The sequence below is a fragment of the Polistes canadensis genome, unplaced genomic scaffold (assembly GCF_001313835.1).
Source record: "Polistes canadensis isolate GaletaPanama2010 unplaced genomic scaffold, ASM131383v1 scaffold_61, whole genome shotgun sequence".
NCBI lineage: Eukaryota > Metazoa > Arthropoda > Insecta > Hymenoptera > Vespidae > Polistes > Polistes canadensis.
The window spans coordinates 189,769-204,845 of NW_014569608.1; the positions used below are offsets into that span (position 1 = coordinate 189,769).

At 34.5% G+C, this 15,077-nt stretch overlaps 1 protein-coding gene across 2 annotated transcripts in view; it reads left to right on the forward strand.

The window, feature by feature from the left end:
- Positions 1-15,077, forward strand: part of LOC106785999 (protein dead ringer-like) — a 128,355-nt gene that overhangs the window by 111,674 nt on the left and 1,604 nt on the right. For both annotated transcript variants that reach the window (XM_014746935.1, XM_014746936.1), the window contains 5 exons: positions 7,827-8,010; positions 11,772-12,130; positions 13,210-13,546; positions 13,818-14,011; positions 14,279-14,464. In XM_014746935.1, coding sequence (XP_014602421.1) covers positions 7,827-8,010; positions 11,772-12,130; positions 13,210-13,546; positions 13,818-14,011; positions 14,279-14,424 — 1,220 coding nt within the window. In that variant the 3' untranslated portion in view covers positions 14,425-14,464. The remainder of the gene's footprint in view (positions 1-7,826; positions 8,011-11,771; positions 12,131-13,209; positions 13,547-13,817; positions 14,012-14,278; positions 14,465-15,077) is intronic.

Here is a 15,077-nt window from a genome sequence, read left to right on the forward strand (position 1 = left end):
CGTGAAACGAACGAGGTGTTGGAAAATGGGGAAAGTGCCCGATGCATGATTTTCCTTTCGATTCGAAGAAGAACGATGAGTTATGAAGAATTTGTAAGAACGAATGAAAGAAAAGGAAGGAAGGAAAAAGAAAAAGAAAAAGGAAAAGAAAAAAAAAGGAATCATCTCTCCGACCAGAATAAACTCTCTTTCGATGGCAATGAATTTAATGGACCGTGCAAGCCTTTCGGCAGGAAACTACGCGAGCTTCTTTGAGAAGGGGACTCTTTACCGCTCCTCGCGTTGCATCGGTGCGGTGACCAAGCGAATCGTGTCGTAAACTGTCTCCCCCCTCCCCTGTCCCCCTGCCCTTTCTTCCCACCCCCCTTCCTCTCTGTTTTATTATTTCTTTCTCTTTCTCGCATCGTAAAGTCTATCGACGGAGGAAGTGCGACGACGAACGGGTCAAACCTCACCTCGAGTATCATAGTCTAGAAAAAGGTTTACTAAAAAGAACAAAAAAAAAAAACAAAAAATGGGAGAGAGATGGAGATACAGTGAACCTTTATTGCTCGTGATATTTGAAGATTTTATTGTCGTCTCACTCTACTGGGAGAGAAGTGTTAGTACTTATAGTACTTATATACCTTACTTACTTAGTTTCGTAGCAAACTACGTAAGATTAGGGTCACCCGATCTTATTTCCGACCACCCAACTTGAAATACGCCTACGAATCTTCCAAGAGAAAGAAAAGGATATTAAGAAAGGAGAGAGAGATAGAGAGAGTGAAATTATTCGGAGGTTTAATACCTAAACCACGCCCTATAAATTCTACGATGATGATCCATAGTAACATTTTCGTATTTGAATAAATAAATCTATCTATATATATATATATATATATATTAATGTGTGTGTGTATTCTTAAAAAGATATTCTTTGTTTTTTGTTTGAAGTTATACTTCTTTTGGCGCCTTTTAGAAAGTGAAGTTAAAGATGCGACCGAAAAATCGACACCACGAAGTTGTCGATATTTACGATGCGCGCGCAAATTGAAGTTATTTTTGAGGTTATGGAGGTTATATTCGTTTTGGTACGCTAAAGAAGTATAACTTCGTACATAATTACACACACCAGGTTTTTTTTTTTAGTATAACATATTGAACAATGTAATATTTAAATTTGTTTGCATAAATTGATAAAACAAAAATACATATCGTTAATAAAAATGTTACATAGAATAATGAAAATCTATAAAATGATATGTTAAGAATTAACGATACAAGATAGATTATAAAATAATGAAAAATAGATGATTATAGTAACAATAATAATTAATAAATAATAAAAAGAAAACTGTAGTGAATACGTATGCGTGTAATTCAAGTGTGAAAGAACACGAACATAACCAACTAACCCCTCCCGTTTTCTTAGGAACAGAAAGAAAAGTTTCTACAGGGTTTCTCTCTCTCCTATTAGAATGGTTTAAACTTCTCTCCAAGATGGATCGTAAATTACGCCAATATTTCCGCGAAATCCTAACAAGATTATAAAGCAGATTGTATAGCGTTTCTCATCTTCTCGTGCCTGCTAGTAGTATAGTGGCCCTGACTTTCGTCTCTCGCCCTTCGTCCACCCCTTCCACCTATCTTTCTACCCCCATTCTCCTTCTCCTCCTTCCCCATCACCTTCTTTTTCTTCTTTAAATTCTTTCTCATCTACTAGCTGCTTGCACTTTACCTTCGCAACGAACGAATAAAAGAATGAGAAAGTAAAAATGCGTGAAAAAGAATAAAAGAGAGAGGGAGTGAGAAATTAAGAGAATGAAAGAAAATAAGGGAATGAGAGAGACAGAAAGAGAATGAACACGAACACGTGTGTTGTGTAAAAGAGAGTAAGAGTAAGAGTAAAAGTAAGAGAACGTATATGTATGTATATATGTGAGAAAGAATAAGAAGGGTGGTGGGGGGGGATAGGAGTAAGGGTATGGGGTAAAGGGGGGAATTGTGAAGGATAGTGTTATAGTGTTAAAGAAGAAAGAAGAAGGGGGTTGAGGGGTGGTGATGGTAGTGGTGGTAGAAGAAGAAGGAGAGATCTATTTATAATGCGTTTGCGTCTTTGCGGGGTCCCAGCCGGTGGAGGCAGTAAATGTCGCGTGTATTTCATATGAAACTCCACCCTTCTTCTTCTTCTTCTTCTTCTTCTCTCTGACCGTTCCTCGCAATGCCAATCTTCGGTCTTTTGCTCGGCCGATAATGCTCAGCGCTAACAAAGTTAACTCCTAAGAGAACAAGAATGAGAGTGAATGAGTGAGTGAGAGAAAAAGAGAGAGAGAGAGGAGAACTTTCCTCTCACTCTCACTCTCGTAAGGTGGTGGTACGTCGTTTTGTTTGTTAGCTTTTTTTTTTTTTTTATTCCCTTTCCCCATTCTTTTTATTTTCTTTTTCTTTTTTTTTCTCTCTCTCTCTCTCGTTTCGTTTCTTTCCGTCGGCATTCGTGGCGTATTACTCGTTCGTTGTTGTTTTTTTTCTCCTCTTCGGGGTCGTTTCGTTCGTCGAAATGTTACATTGTATTAACCCGTTTTTCTCTATTGTAACACTCAGCAACGATCGCTGAACGGACCGTATTTTTCTTTTCTTTTTTTTTTTTAACGAATATATCGAAGCTTAAAACATTAACTCTTACATTTTCACAAATGATTTCTTTTTATTAATTACTTTATTCTACACATTTATGTGTGTTTTTTTTTCTTCTCTACACGAGTTTAATCTAATCGATAAGAACGATAATCTCGATAATAGGCAAAGAGAAAACCGATTACATACACCCACCCACATTCTTTCGATTAATTAATTATATTGTTGTTCTTTTTCTTTTTTTGTGGTTTCTGCGAATACGATAAACAATATCGAAGATGTTCGATATAAATAATTGTATCGTTACGTTATATAAAATTGTTTATTTGTTATTTGAAAATGTAAATGAAGAAAAAAGAAATATATATAATAGAGAGGGTGGGCAGGGGCTTCAGAGGGGGATGAGAGGGCAGAGAGAAAAGTATAAATCGGTTTGAGAAAGGATACATTTTAAACGGCACCAACCTAAGTTCGATAGATTCCATAGACCCCGCCGTCACGCGAGATTCTAAGAAAAGTCGTTTCGAAAAGAGACTGGTCCCAATGATGTATATGTGTAATACACGTTTAGTATGTATTCGCATCCTTATGAGAATGTATTCTAACTCGCTTAATAAAGGCCTCCGAGCCTAACGGATCGTTATTAGATCGGGCACCACCCTCCCACCCTCTTCCTGCCGCTCCCATCCCTTAACCCTCGCAATAATCCATAAAATGTAACATTCTTTCTCTTTCTTATATAGATAACCAATTATGTTTGCTTCTATTGGTTGGGGTCTCTCTTCTTTCTTTTTTTCAACCCCCTCTCCTTTCCTCCCCCGCCCTCTTCTCTGCCAGAAAGATTGCGTTTTTTTTCCAGTTGGTTCATCTGCACGGAAACGAAAAGGTTTCTCATTTTTTTACGAATTTTGTGTGTCCTTTCATTTGTCGTCTTTACCTATTTACGCTTTGAAATGTAAATTATTATAATTACGGGGAGGTGTATTATGTGTACACGTGTGTGTGTGTGTGTGTCTGTGTTAAATTGATTTTAATCGTACTTATAAAAAAATCTTATAAGAAAAATTTAACGATTTGATTAAAACTCGAAGAATGAAAAAAGAAAAGAATCGGGGAGGGGGGAGGCGTGGGTGGCGGTGTTTTGATATAGAAAATTGGGAAAGAAATAGAAAAGGGTTGTAAGAAGAGTAAGAATAAAAAAGAAGAATAAAGAAAGAAAGAATAAAAAAGAAGAAGGGCCCTTTGAAAGTACATAACGCCTCTACGCCGGGCGAATGGCTACTTCGGCTCGTTGAAGGAGGCACGCAATGGCCACCGTTACCCCCTCACCTCCCCCTTTCGGTTATCCATGAGCGCCTCTCCACCTCGCTTATGCCGACCGGGACGCGGCGGCCATTATAAAAATAACTGCTGATTGGACGCCCTACCAAGAAAAGTCGTAATCGCATCCTGAAATGCCTCTTCCCCCTTCCCTCCTCCTCTTCCTCCTCTTCCTCCTCATCTCCTTCACCCTCACCCCCTTCGTCCTCACCACCCAACACACACCGACGCGACAAATACATCAACTACCAGCACAACTATTGCAACTATATATATATACCTAGTTGTATACTTAGTTCCTATCTCATTCTTTCTTACTTACACATACACACACGTATATATGTATTCGCTCTTATTTTCATTCTCTTGACTTTATTCCATCCGTTCTTTCTACTACTACTCCCACTCCCGCCCTCTTCAACCCCCTATTCTCTTACTATACTCATTTACTCGCAAGTCCTCCGTGTCGGAAACAATGAAACTTATTTTTATTCTTCTTCTTCTTCTTCTTCTTATTTTTATTCTTATTATTATTTGCATCCGTTTTTTTCTGTGTGTGGGGGGGGGTGGATGGTAGTTCGTTGTTCGTTTGAAACAATAGTTATCATTCTAATAGATAAAAAGTATTGTACGAATGTATTCATAAAAATGAGAAGATTTAAAGGGGGAAAGAGGGATGATCAAAAATGATTTTGAATCATTTTCTTATCGGTCGTTTAAATCACTGATAAAATACTATACCGTTCGAGAGAGAGAGAGAGAGATCAAATGTCACAATTGAATTGCTTTTGTTTTGTTTTTCTTTTTTACTAAATAGTAGAAAAAATAATTTTGAAAATGAATAAATGGATTGATGTTGGTTGGGTGGTGGTGTAAGGAATATGAGGAAGTAGATATTTAAAATACTAGTTTTTTATGCAATTGCGATAAGTAAAATGATACATTCTTACATTTATAACAAAGCAACTGACTACTAGTATGATATAAAACATGTATTATATTATCTATGCAGTGTGTGTACATATATATATAAGAAGGGTTCTTCCTAATCTATTTAAACTCATGAACATTCGTTTCCTTTTGAACAGTCCGATTAGTATAACTCCTATCGTCTTTCCTTTCTACTTTTCACGTTCCCACGCTTTGAATACATTCGAGTCATTCTATTATAGTTTCTTCCTTATTCGAATTAAGAATCTAAATTAAGCAAATTTACTTTTAAAAGAAATAATTAAATACGAAATAAAATAATCAGTTAATTGTGTAATATTACCTAAAACTAACAAATATCGTCTATCGAAGTCTCATAAAAAAAGAGAAAGGAGTATTATGGGACAACCATATAAATAAATGAACTTCGTATTACTTTTATTATAGAACAGGGTGAACAGGTTAACCAAGTTGACCACCCAATGTGTATAGTAAAAGATAATTCAAACGTTTCTTTGGGAAAAAATATATTTAAAAAACAAAAACCCAAGAAAAAAGATTGAATAATAAGAAAAAAGATAAAAAGGGCCCCAAGGTGTGGGGTTTTCTCCCTATATATTTTACCAATGAATAGAAAGAGAATAATAATAAGAAAATGCAAGAGGAAAGAGCAAGAGAGAGAAGAAGGGTACGCCATTTTGCTTGCGAGGAGCATACTTTTATCGCTGCGCCCTACATAGAAGCATTAAAGGCAACTTCGACGGGGCGCGTATATCAACGATAATTGTAGGGCCAATAATAAAGCCGGAGGGACTACGCTCGATAGCCCGAAATTGCTGGTTCCCCTACCTCGCGGACGCGTTTTATTGCCTCTCTCGCAGGAATATGGCGGCAACTCTCTCTCTTTCTCTCCCTCTGTCTCTCTTTTTCTCTTTCTGCACCCTTCGTCCTCCTCGATGGCGGATAAACGATCCTGCGATACGCCATCGGTGTACTCTCAAAGTACTTTCCTTCTCCCTCATTTTTATTTCTTCAAATTAGAATCTTTGAAAATGACCTAACCTACCCAACTTACTATGCTATAATACATTTTTTCTTTCTAAAAATATATTATCCGTATAAAATCGTTATTATCATTTGAATACGATTGAAAGAAAAGATTTTTCATAAATATTATTTCAAGTTATATCGTTTACCAATCAATACGAAGTTTTTTATCGAACGATGCGACATCTACTTGACGCCATTTTGGTATACAATACTTTACTTATTCCTTGATTTTTCTATTCAAATTATGCACACTTTAAAAGAGAGAGAGAGAACAAGATAGAAACAAAAGTTTCTAACGATTAACAACATTAGTTCCACTACTTATTAATTATATCGTTTACGAATCGATACGAGGTTATTTATCGAACGGTGCGACATCTACTTGACGCCATTTTGGTATACGATACTTTACTTGTTCCTTGATTTTTCTATGCAAATTATGCACACTTTAAAAGAGAGAAAAAAGGAGAAAGACAAAAGTTTCAATTGGTTAACAACATTAGCCCCTTCCCCACCCCCAATACTACTGGTTTTACCCATCTCGTTTACTCGTTTATTTACCGGTGCTGTGTATGACGTTGGTGTGTGCTGGTTGCTGCCAGATTACACCGACGCGAAACGTATTCTACTCTCTTCTACTGTATTTCTACTTCTACTCTAACCCAGGGCCCAAAGAGAAAGAGAAAGAGAGAGAAAGAGAGAGAGTTTACGAGCGAGTTTACGTTTACGCGATTCGAGCGCACACGATAGTCGCTCGCGAGCGCAATGCTCTTGTTAACACCCCGTTAACTCGACCCTCGGACAAGCTCGTAAAATTGGATGGCTCGGAGACTACCATACTTGGTGGTGGTGGTTGGTTGGTTGGTTGGTTAGTTAGTTCGTTGGTTGGTTCGTTCGTTTGGTTGGTACACACGAATTTTTACAATAGTTTCATTCCTTTTTAATATATTTTCATATATTCTAACATATGTTCTTTCCACCCTCCAACAACCCCTTTTTACCATAGTACGAAATTATTTATCAATCTCACCCCCATGTATAAAATTATCAAATTCATTCTAAAAAAATAATCGAAATTCGTGCAAACACAGTATAATATAATATATATATATACATTGTGACCAGAAAATCGAATTAATTGTTCGCACCCTTACAATAAAACAACCCTCTTACTTCTTCTTCTTCTCTATTTCTCTCTTTGTGTTCGTTTAAATTCTCTTTCGTTTTGTCATACCACCTGTGATGTTCGCAAAGAGCTCGTAAAAGCGTGTGCCGTTCGCGTGATGCTCGCGAATTCGTTACTGCTCTTGTTAACGCCCCTCCCTCCCTTCCTTCCTCCCACCCTTTGGCAGCCCTGGGCAAACCTCGTAAAATGCAGCGGTTTGCGCAGCCTCGTACGTAAACCATCGACGAATTTGCCGTCGTGTCCATCACGCGACGAATGAGAACGGTCTTTGGTGGTACACCTACCCCCTCTCAAAGAAATTTTCCCTTTCCGCCCTTATTTGCATTTCCTTTTTTTTTTTCTTTCTTTCTTTCTTACACATTTCGCGTAAATTAGATTGTCCCTATCCTGTTTAATATTTTTTCCTTAAGCTATTTTCTATTGCACCATAACCCCATTTCTCTTTTTATTAGGTTTACATTGATTTTACAGAATGCACAGGTTTTTTGTTTTGTTTTTTTTTAACAGATATGTTAATAATAATTTGTTTTAACTTTTGTTACATGAAGACAGATAAATACTTTTTCTATTTTATTGCACTTTAACTCATTTCTTTTTTTTAGGATCACACTGATTTTGCACAATGCACAAGTCATACAAATTTATTTATTTTTTTCTGTTGTTTTGTTTTGTTATTTTTTAACAGATGTGTGTTAATAATAATTTGTTTTACATTTTGTTACAGGGAGCCCGATAAATCGATTACCTATAATGGCAAAATCAGTATTGGATCTTTATGAACTTTTTAATCTCGTGATAGCACGCGGCGGATTAGTTGATGTTATAAACAAAAAGCTTTGGCAGGAAATCATCAAGGGTCTTCAACTACCATCTAGCATCACTTCCGCCGCGTTTACTTTACGCACGCAGTAAGTAGACCGTTGAATTTCTCATCTCAATCTCTTCTACAAATTGGATTCGTGTCTTTATAATTGTCTTTGAAAAAAAAAGGGGTGTGACACTATTACTACTACTACTACTACTATTACTACTACTAGTCTTCACCGATCCAATTCAATTTAACTATTACAATGATTACCCTTTCGTTTCTTTTTTTTCCCCCATTTTTTTCCATTCGACAAATTCATCAACCAACTTAAAATCATCAAAACTCTAAAAACGAAGTATTCATTTAAAACCCAATAAAAGTGCATCTTAAAAAATTCATTCATATTTCATAACAATAATAATGAACGTGTAAAAGGATATATTTAAATATTGAATTGGGATACCGAAAAAAACTGTTCTTTGTACCTAACGTTATAGTATAATTTTAAACAAGGGAAGAAAAAAATGTACAACTACGCGACGAGCGAGTACCGAAATCAAAAAACAAATAATAAATTATTCACGTTTAATTAAAATTAATCCAATCTTCGTGTTTAATTTACAACAACAAAAAGAAAAACATCATCTCTCGAAGAACTCCACGATACGTGAATAAAACTGTAAAAACGTATTCCCACTTAACCATCCCTCATTTTTTTTTCTCTCTCTCTCTCTCTCTCTCTCTCTCTCTCTCTCTTTCTTTTATTCTCACATACTTTAAAACGGACGGTGACAAACGCACCGTGTAATCGGATTTGGACGGATTCTCGGAAGGTTTTTCAGACTTTTTCTCGAGTTAGTAGAAACTACATTGACACGTGTGCACTTAAATACACAGATACACGTATATTAACACGTACGTTAGGATGGAAAGAGAAAATAAGAAGGGGGAAGAGGAGGAGAAGGGGGTAACACATACGAGGCGTGAAACGAGGTGGACGTATAATCGATTCGATTGCCACCAATCTTTCTCTTTCTTTCTTTCTTTCTTTCTTTCTTTCTTTCTCTTTCTCTCTCTTTATCTCTTTATTTATCTCTTTATCTCTATCTTTCTCTTTTACAAGACACTGTTAGTGCCTATGACCGGTTAGAGGAATGATGGATGTACCATCGAGTCTCGTAGACGTTCTCGTCGCCCACCACGAGAGTTGAGAAGTTATTTTCGCGAGCATATGTGTTCCCTTAAAAGAAAATGAAAAAGATATAGAAAGAGATATAGTTTTCTTTTAATTCGATTTTAAAACCTTTTTTTTTTCTCGCTCTCTCTCGTAGACACACACACACATACATATTCCATTTGTTTGATTGTTTTCATTTTTCTATTTCTTTTTCTCGTTTATTATTTAATTAATTCTTTATATATTCCCCTTTTTTCTATTTCATTTTTGTTTTTTTTTTTTGGATTTTTATTTGTCCACCTATGGGTGTTTCCTTTTCGAATATTATCGTTTAACTTTTGTTCTTTAAATTCCACCCACACCTCCCCTTCGCAGCCCTAATTTCTTGTTCTCTGTTATTCTATTTATTAAATTATTTCGTTGGGTTGTTTAAAAAGCGTGTTTTTTTAAACCCTCCTTTCGTCACAAACCGTCTCCCACTTTTTTTTTTCTCATCTTGTTGTTCGTATTTGACGGTCTCGGTCGGCCGATTTTCTCAATCCCCATTTAGAATCGTCATTGGGTTGTGTTCTGTCTCGAATAAGTGAAAAACATTGGTGAAAATATAAGTGAGACATTTATATTAGACGAGATATTAATCATCCTTCCTTCCTTAAGAATTTGCTTTACATTTTATACCATTTTACCGATTATTATTTATAAAGATATCTTATTTATAATTCGTATATGATTTCAATGAATAATTAACATTATCTACCCGAATAAAATTCTGTTCAAATAAGAACAAAAATAAGTAATATCAAAAGCCTCATCATAGACCACCCCCAACCCCCTATCCAATGAAACAACTATGAAAAAAAAATAAAATAACAGGTGGGTCTCCTCTACCCTTTCCTTCTCATCCTAGCGTAATAATATTTGGACGTTTTGATAATTCGTAAATATTGTTTATCTTGACATGTTATCCGAAAGGTCCCACTTACTCTAACTCTGACTCTGACTCTGACTCTGACTCTGACTCTTTCAAATCTCCATCTCACTTTCTTTTTCACGGGCCAATCGAAGGCATGCAAGACGTCTCTCAGACGTGGCCTATAATTCGCGCTGGCATCGTTCGGTTTTTACGATTGTCTGGCCATACCTGCCCGCAAAACTAGCCGTCGACTTTAAAAGTTCAACCCGACACACGATGAACCCCCCACCCCCTCTCTCTTTCTCTCTTTTTTTCTCTCAACTTACGCACACTTACTAATAAAACAACATCATACGTATAGGGTGTCCGAAAAGATCAGTACCAACCGAAATTAATGAGGTCACGTCATATGATAAATGCAATTCGTACGAATCTCATTCCCGTTTGAAAATGTTTAGAATAAATTTACGAAGTTTTTTTGGTTGCCTTTTCACACAACTAATGCAGGATTTTTATTAAATCGAAAATTTAAACTACTGTTGAACACTAATTACACTTAGAAATAATTGTAAATGCATTCATAATGCATCAGTAAAAACACTAGTCTTCAGTTTTCAATTACACACACATTTTCTAAAAAAAATAATATTCAGTAGAAAATTTATTAATTATGCATCACACGATTCTTGCAACATACGTTTATTAGAAGTTTTCATACAGTCATCGATTATCCGAAAATTTACCGAAATTTTGAATCAATGCATTATTTCAACGTAAATTTCTACCAACTTTCTTGACTTATTTGATGTCATTAACACGTGATGTTAGTTTAATTCTGATCGTTTTAGACACCCTGTATATCCACCCACCCACTTATACATACATGTATACATGTACGTATACGATGTTCTTCGTTCGAGAGCATAAATCTCAACTTCTCTGGATGGTAATCGAATTCCAAACGACGTTAAGAAAGAAAGAAAGAAGACTATAGTTCTTTTCCACTTTCATATCTTCTCTTATTTGGAAGTAAGAAAAAGAAATAAAGAGAGAAAGAGAGAGAGAGAAAGATAGAGTTTACAAAAAGCTCGTAAAAGTGTTGTAAAAGTTTAACACGTTAAGTTTGTGTCTTTGATCTAAAATTCTCTTTGATCTGAACCGAATGTTAAAAGTAATCAAAAGATGATTTTAGAATAATGGGATTAGAAAAAGAAAGAGAGAGAGAGAGAGAGAGAGGGAAATATGAGATAGTGAACGTATTGTTTGGATGACACTATCAGCTATTACAGACAGGTGGTACAAACGCGAATATAACATGTGAGAGTTTGTGTACTTAAGATTCCTTCCTTCCTTTCCTTTCCTTCCTTCCTTCCTTCTATCGCTAATGATACGTAAGCTCTGGCAAACAAAAATACACACTAGTCTAAAGTACTGAAAGAACCCTGTTAAAAGCTAAGAAACAAAACGAGAATCGAAAATTATCCTTCATTTTTCTATTTTACGTAAACGAATTTGCGAATCGAATGAGAATTTTTTTCAAGAACCAAGTGATTAACAAATTTAAAAGCGGGTTCCAAAAAACAAATAGAATTAATTTAATTAATTATGTTTCATTTTTGTTATTATTATATTAATTCGAACGAGAATATTAAAAGAAGGATATTGAAATGAAAATGGATCTCAATATATGATACATATAAAATGTTTAAAAAATAATTAATTTAATAATATTATATATATAAATTTGATTTGTGTTTTTACTTTTTTTCAGATACATGAAATATCTTTACGAGTACGAATGCGCTAGAAAAAATTTATCAACCCCTGCCGAATTGAAATTAGCAATCGATGGTAATCGTCGGGAAGGACGTAGGAATACTTATGTACAATTTCCAACCGGATCCGGTAACGATGGTCAAAGAAATCAATCAACACCATTGTCAATGCGTTCAAGAATGTCACCTAATGCGATGCAATTACATCCACAAATTTCACCACTTTCATTGGTAACAGCGGCCGCAGTTACGTCAGCACAATCCATGGTCAATGGTAATTCGGTGCATCCGTCTTTGGTGCAACATTCCCAGATATCCCAACTTCCTCAAGGATCATTGAACCATACACAAAATAGTAAGTATTACTTTTATAATCCTACATACATTTTTTTCCTAAATCAATTGTATGTTTGTATATTTTTTAACCTGGCTCCGATTCAAAAAATTACTTTTTCATCTTGGTAATCGAAATTTAACCGAACAAAATTTTTCGAAAAATAATTAAATTATCGGTTCGCGAATTTGACATTAGAAAATTATCCAACGGTAAACGGGTAAGCAATTTTTTCACATTCGTTTTGTGATTAAGACATGTGCCGAATAATAATTGTTCACCGGTATTGTGCACGGATATTAAAAGTAAGAATAAACAAAAAAAGAAATAAAGAAATAAAGAAAGAATGAAAGAAAGAAAGAAAGATTGAGTTTATTTTAAATCGTTAGTTAGGAGCCCACAACGATGACGTGTTAGAGAAAGAGAGATAGAAGATGTAATTGATTGTACGATCCTTGGAGAGACAGGCGTTAACGGATGACTCTTCCTAACGAGCATTCCTATTTCCCTACCTACCCCCAACCCCCTCTAACCCCGTAGCCCCCTCACTCCATTCCCCCCTTCATCCTCATCCTCCTTCTCTTCTCATCCACTTCTTCTTCTTCTTCTTCTTTCACTCTCTCAACCAACCAACCAACCAACCAACCAACCCTCGTTCCAATTTTCTATTACAGTGTGCTGCTACCGTTTCCAATACTTCCCTCATTTACTATACCGAGTCATCTGAAAGAAAAAAAAAAAAGTAAAAAAAGATCGCTCGTATGTTTTTTTTTTTTTTTTTTGACAAATGTAACTTTTAGATTAGGCTCTTGTTTCTTTTTTTAAATGGTTGGTTAAATTGTAGAATCATCGGTTTACATAATTTAATACTTTAATGCAACCTTTAGTATGCAATAGAATTTTTCATGTTTCATTTTTTCGGTAACGCGGGTAAAATAAAGAAAAAATGATTCTTCTTAGAAACACACGCATATAATTCGTATAAATTTGGATGCTTCTTCTACTCGTTGCTTTTGATTTTCGTTATTTTTTTTTCCTCCCCAATACGTTATTCGTTTAGTAATATTGATTGTCAATTGTATTTTCCTTAATATTTCTAGTATCCCTTACGAGCGTAAATGCGTCCGAATTCGAAGCACGAATGGCCGAATATTTTAGGATGTATCATAGGGAAAAATTTGTTGCAACGGGGTCGTCACCACCGATAATATCTCAGCCAGGTAGTTCGACACCAACTACAACAACAATACCCATACCTTCAAACATACAAAATTACGAAACACTGCGTAATATTCAAGCTGTGTTTGGTAATAATAACACGATTTACCCAGCAGCACTTGCGCATCATGCCTCTTTATCACCACAAGCATCACAATCCTCGTTGCAACCTGTGCCAAGCCCAGAACCACAAAGAGAAGCATTGGATCTTGGAGTTAGGTGAGGATATAAATTTTTTATTAACATAATTTATAAATTGGTTTATACATTTAAAACTGATCAAATCAAATATTTTGCTAACTACGAAATTAGATTTATTTATGAATTGTTTTTTGGATTTGAAATTGCATATAATTAACTATAATCATTGATTGTTATTAGTCAAAGTCTAAGTTTGAATATTTGGATGCAAATACGTGGGGGATGACGAGTGTTTAATCAATCTGATGTTTGTTCATTCAATTTTAATAAGATTTGATTTTTTGTTCAGGTCATCATCTGTATGTTCCTCACCTTCTGTAGCCTGCGGACGAAGCCCTTTATCTTCAACCAGCATTTCACGAAAAAGGGATTCGGATTCAGTTACTTCTGGTAAAAAAAGGCGATTATCTGAAGTAGATGAATCTATGGAAACGGTTCAACCCTCAACTTCGTCTACCTCAAAAAACATTAAAATTTCCACAGGCATGTATTATTCATATTCCATTTTATTTAATCTTTTATCCTTTTTTTTATTTAATTATATATTTGATTTTATTATATGTTGCTAAACTATATGTAATATTCATTCATTGATGATTTACATTTGAAACATATATTTTTTCAATACTAAACGTGTTTTGATAGAAAATAAATCAGTATTGTATACTGATGCATAATATGTTTTATTAGAATGTTTAATTTATTATGTAATAGAACGATTCCAGCTTATTTTGTTATTGTTTATTTTAGAAACTAACAACGATGATGGTTCATTGAACGTCAGTCTTACAATAGAAGATGCAACTTATCGAGGAGTCCTATTCTTTGATTCAGGATCAAGATCAAAATCTGATTCGTCTAGTTCTAACAGTCCACCAACGACTAATGACAAATAATTGACAAGGATACCATAGTATGAATGAATACTTTTAAAAAGTAATAGGCTGATTTAATTTTATTTAGTTTATAGTTACATATATATATATATATAGCAAAGCTTATCAATTTTGTCAATTTATTTGTTTGTGTGTTTGTTTTTGTGTGCACGTTTATCTCTCTTGGGTTTTTACATTCTAAGCAATTGATTTCGAAATTCTTTTTTATTCTTGATGCTCTTATTTAATAAGGGGTAAAAGACACCCCTTATATCTAATTCTTACAAGAGTTATAAGTTTTTTGTATTTATATATTAATGGATTGATTTGATAATAATTAAAATAATTTTTATTTTTAGAGACTATTGCAATTATAAATTGCATCTAAATAATTTTCAGAAATGTGTGTAGCTAATTAGTTTTAAAAAAAATTCAAAAAAAATTATTTTTGTATTATATTATTTTTTTAATTATACTAAACTCTTTCTTCAAGACGTATTAGTTTTTAGTTTTTTTCGTTTTTGTTCTTTTACAAAGAACTTATTATTATTATAACTTTCAAGTTAAGCGATCGAAATTTTTGATAAGCTTTGATCTATATTATACTTTGTTACGTACTATAAGTTAGAATATAATAATAGTAATAGCAATAATAATAATAATAATGACGATGA